We start from the raw sequence: 4,721 nt of genomic DNA on the forward strand, positions 1-4,721 counted from the left end.
CAAACAAAAAACCTAATAGGTAGTTATAATATTCAAATATGTATATGGTTGTGATTGTATTGAAGCGCCATGTTCATAATATATATACACGATAGTTTTCAATAGATTGTTTTGATAATAAAAATTTTTGGCACTCACAAAGTCCGTCAAAAAAAGGGAACAGCAAACAACATATAAATGTTAATTGACAATGGAGATCGACCTTGAAGGTGTTCGAGAGTTCGACGTGAAGGGGTAGGAAATGATTACGTCTAAGTCAGTAACCCGGGCGGCGGGCGTGCGTTATTGATGGGCGGGCGGCGAGGACTTGTAAGTGGGTCAGAAGGCTGAAGAGGCGCGCAGCCGCGGCATTGTGCCTCCAGCCTCCAGCCATGGCGGACGCGCCGCCAGAGGTCCTCGAGCTCAACGTAGGCGGCGTGCATTACGCGACTACACGTGAAACGCTGTTGCGCGAGCCAGAATCGCTTCCGGCTGCCGCTCTCGACGATTCCGAGCATCCCCGAGACGCTCGCGGCCGAATATTTTTTGATCGCGACGGCGTTTTGTTTCGCTACGTTTTAGACTATCTTCGGGACGGTGGTTTAGTCTTACCTGAATGTTTTCGGGAGCATAAAAGACTCGCGCGAGAAGCGAAGCACTACAGACTTGTTGGACTCGAGAATGCAGTGCGGGATGCCGATCCGCGGCCTCCGAACCGCGAACGTGGCTGTATCACAGTGGGATACCGCGGCAGTTTCGCGTTTGGCAGAGACGGACTCGCGGACGTCAAGTTCCGCAAACTATCCCGTATTCTAGTTTGCGGTAAGGTGACTCTGTGTAGAGATGTATTTGGGGAAACTTTGAACGAGTCTCGCGACCCGGATCACGGTCTGACGGACAGATATACGTCGCGATTCTTCCTGAAACATTCTTTCATTGAGCAGGCTTTTGATATGCTCCAAGAGAACGGGTTCAAGCTAACCGCCAGTTGCGGCAGTGGCACAGCTGGCGGCGCGGCGGCAGAACTGAAGCCAGGTGTAGACTCAGAAGAGAACCGCTGGAATCATTATAATGAATTCGTCTTTGTTCGCGAATAATTAGGTAATTTGGATATTTCTTTATAAGAATTATTTGTTATACGCCAAAATGATTAGTTTGAATTAATATTGTCCTCTTTAGTAGTTGTTCGTGTATGGAACTAATTCAATGTACGTAGTTATTGGAATAAACATGACACGCATTTAAAGTAGGCACAATAATAAATAGACAATTTGTTAATCGTAATTAATAACTTTTACTCTCATATACGATACCTACAGGTATATTATAACGTATCTTTGAATTGTATGGTAGCTACTTGGTAGCAAATACCAAATGTTACATAGCAAAATAATAAAAGCCCACCTTTTAGGAAATAACATAAGAAAAATGTTCTTTAAAAATGTGTAGATACATACATAGTAGTAATATTAAGAGTATAATTATCAAAATAGTTTAAAGAGTTTGTAATGTAAAAAATATATAATCTATTTGTAGTTGGCTAGAATTATCTCCTCTAAGTAATCTATATATTTCGTGAAGTTTAAGAATATTTTTGTAATTACCTGTTATAACCTTATCAATTTTATAGATAATTGCTTTCCTATTTGACTCATTTATTACTCGGAATTTCGAAAAATACTTCTTGTATACTATTTTTTTTAATTAATTCGGTGTTATGAATGCGAATTAGTATTTAATTCTATACCTAGTGTATTTGCATTTTGCCCTATACCTACCTAGATAAAGAAAATCTATATGTAATATTTTCTTACTCCCCTACAGTAGACGAGTAGCAATAAGTTATGTAATTACCATTGTTATTAAAGTATCTAAGAAAAGATTGAATTCAATCAAACGAGCGTTACATATGTACCTTAATAAAATAGTTCAACAGTTCCCGTTAATAATAATTAGTAAAGCAAGTACTTTAGTAATATAGGAAGTGTGTCTGTGTTTTGAAGTAATTTTCTCGGAACTTGTAGAAAAATTGTATCTTTTACGTACGAAGTTTGGTCGTTAATGTTAGACTTAGAACTTTGTGTAAGTATTACGGTGAAAGTCAGTCGGTGTACTTAGAAACAGGTGGTTTATTTTTTCAGAGTACAGTTGATATTATTCTTTGATCTCTTTTTACCGTCAAGGGTCAATGCTGATGTTTTTTGTTGTTCTTCCTAAACGTAGTGGAATATATATGTATATTTTATTAGTAAATGTATGTTTGTTATGTAATAAATTTATTAATATTTACCTATCTCCTAATAAATTCTTGTTAGGTTCTAAGATACCTACCTACTTATTTTATATTAAGATAACTATTGGCTTTGAATGTATAGAGAGACATTTAGAATAGTAATCAGATTTTTATTCATTTTAGATGTATAAATATTATATATATATACCTATACCAAAATATGTACCTATTGTAGAAAATATACTACCTATACAAAATTATGGTTTAATACAGATAACTTACCTTAATAGAAATTCATAATAACATACCTATTACGTACCTACTTAACTTATTGTATGTAGTTGAAAGTAATTTTTTGAGTCTCCTTCTACCATCGTTGGTCTGGACAATTTATTTCGAAATCAATTATTAAAGATAATATTAAAAAAATCTCAGCTATTAAATAGTAAAGTTTGAAAAATATGACCTACAGAACTAGAGTTTAAACTTCAGGTTTCTAGATAAGGTAGTCCTGTGCTCATCTATAAAATGTTTAATTTAGGTGTACCCTATTTGAACATCAGATTGAGAATACATATATAATATATATAAATCCAGTGTCCTGGTGTTTGTTTCCAGTTGAACTCCTAAACTAAAGAACTAAATACGGATTTTAATGGGATTACTTCATGGTGTGCAGTTTAGTCCAACTTGAGAGATAGGATAGTTTTTATTTCCGATTTGGGACCCATAATTATTTCTATTTCCAATATTTGTTTTGTATGGAGATATTTTCGATGAGATAAATTTTTGCACACGGTTTGACAGTTCTCCTGTGAAACAATTTCATTAAAACCAACAGGAGGCATATATATTTTACGAAATAGTTCTTGATGTTACCTATGTAATATTATTAAAAAATTCATATAAAACAGTATTTCATTTACTATGTACAGAACAACGTCTGTCGGGTCAGCTAGTAATATTATGAATCATTCAGAAATACGTTTTCTTTTATTTTGAACTCATAAACGTTGACTATACATTTCCGATGGCTTTAGGCGACATTATTCCCGAATAATTACATCATTATTTTTTTCTATTGACAGATTGTTTGTGTCGGGTCGACTAGTATGTTATATAATAGGCATGTACTGAAAAGTAGTCCACTTTTCAGTGCATGCCTATTAAAAGAATAAGGGCTGCAAGTAATTGTTCACATACTTACAAAGAATTCCCTAACCGCGCTTATTGCGTGGATCTTTTTGCCTCGCACAGCCACTGTGGAATAAATCACCGACTGAAGTTTTACCAGACCGATACAACTAGGGACCTGCAAGCATACTCCTAATTGAAAGGCCGACAAAGTTTTACCAGTGGGAGGCTCCTTTGCATAGGAAGCCGGCTAGATTATGGGTATCACAACGGCGCCGATTCTGCCGTGAATTAGTAATGTGTAAACATTACTGTGTTTCTGTCTGAAGGGCGCCGTAGCTAGTGAAATTACTGGACAAATGAGACTTAATATCTTATGTCTCAGGGTGACGAGCGCAATTGTAGTGCCACTCAGAATTTTTGGGTTTTTCAGGGGTCCTGAGCGGCACTGCATTGTTATGGGTAGGGCGTATCAATTACCATGAGATGAGCGTCCTGCTCGTCTCGTCCCTTATTTTCATAAAATAAATTAATACGTACCTCTTCACCATCTCATCATTATCAATCACGCGAGTCTCGTGAGTGTACATGACGTATGAGTGTACATTTACACCTCCTATTTAAACAGGGCTTTTGGTAATTTAACGTATTCCCGTGAGGAGGTGATAAGGATGACTATTTGCTATATGTTCGTCGTGGCCTTCTCGCGCTGTGCCCGCAAGTGTGCGGTGGGGGGAATGCTGATCGTGACCTCTCATTCTTCTTCTTCTCTTCTTTATTTTTTATTAAAATTAATAGTAATTACATTTGTCGGGGGAGCTTTTGGAGCTGAGGGAGCGCCTGTTAGCTCAGCTCTGGTGTCCTCTCGGGTGAGTTGTCCGGTTTGCGCGGGCCCTGGCGATCAGCCCCGAAGAAGATGGTGGGCGATCAGCCGGGCTGGGCGCAAACACGTCACTCTTCATCCTCGTCCCGCACGAGATCACGCGGGTAGCAGCGGCTGTCAGGTGGCCGCGCGTGCCAGGGGGCATTTTTGCGATAATTTTAAGCCCCATATATAGATAGATAGGTTTTTTTGGCAACATCAAACATTTATTTAAAAAAAAGTATCACTATAATCAAATTTTCTCTTCTTATTTATAAAAACAATTAAACAGAACTTATTCATACAAATATTAAAACAACAATTATCGGTCCAAATCTACTTAAATTCGAGACAAAAATCGATAGGTATAATTTAAAATAATTTTCACTAAAATCCCAAACAAAAAAATGTTATGAAATTTCGCTTATTTTATGTTTTTAACATGACCGTTTTCTCAGCTCTTCTAAAATGTATAACAACTAGGAACTTATTTCAAAGAAACTGAAATAAATC

The 4,721-nt window shown here is 37.0% G+C and overlaps 1 protein-coding gene across 1 annotated transcript; it reads left to right on the top strand.

Moving 5' to 3' along the window:
* Positions 1-335: 335 nt before the first annotated feature.
* On the top strand, positions 336-3,123 carry LOC126974847 (BTB/POZ domain-containing protein KCTD12; the record flags this gene model as incomplete). The annotated part of the gene is made up of 1 exon (XM_050822517.1): positions 336-3,123. A coding segment is annotated over one exon (741 nt), but the record flags the coding sequence as incomplete, so codon positions are not given.
* Between the last annotated feature and the right edge of the window lie 1,598 nt (positions 3,124-4,721).

This window comes from Leptidea sinapis, chromosome 34, assembly GCF_905404315.1.
Source record: "Leptidea sinapis chromosome 34, ilLepSina1.1, whole genome shotgun sequence".
NCBI classification, from domain to species: domain Eukaryota; kingdom Metazoa; phylum Arthropoda; class Insecta; order Lepidoptera; family Pieridae; genus Leptidea; species Leptidea sinapis.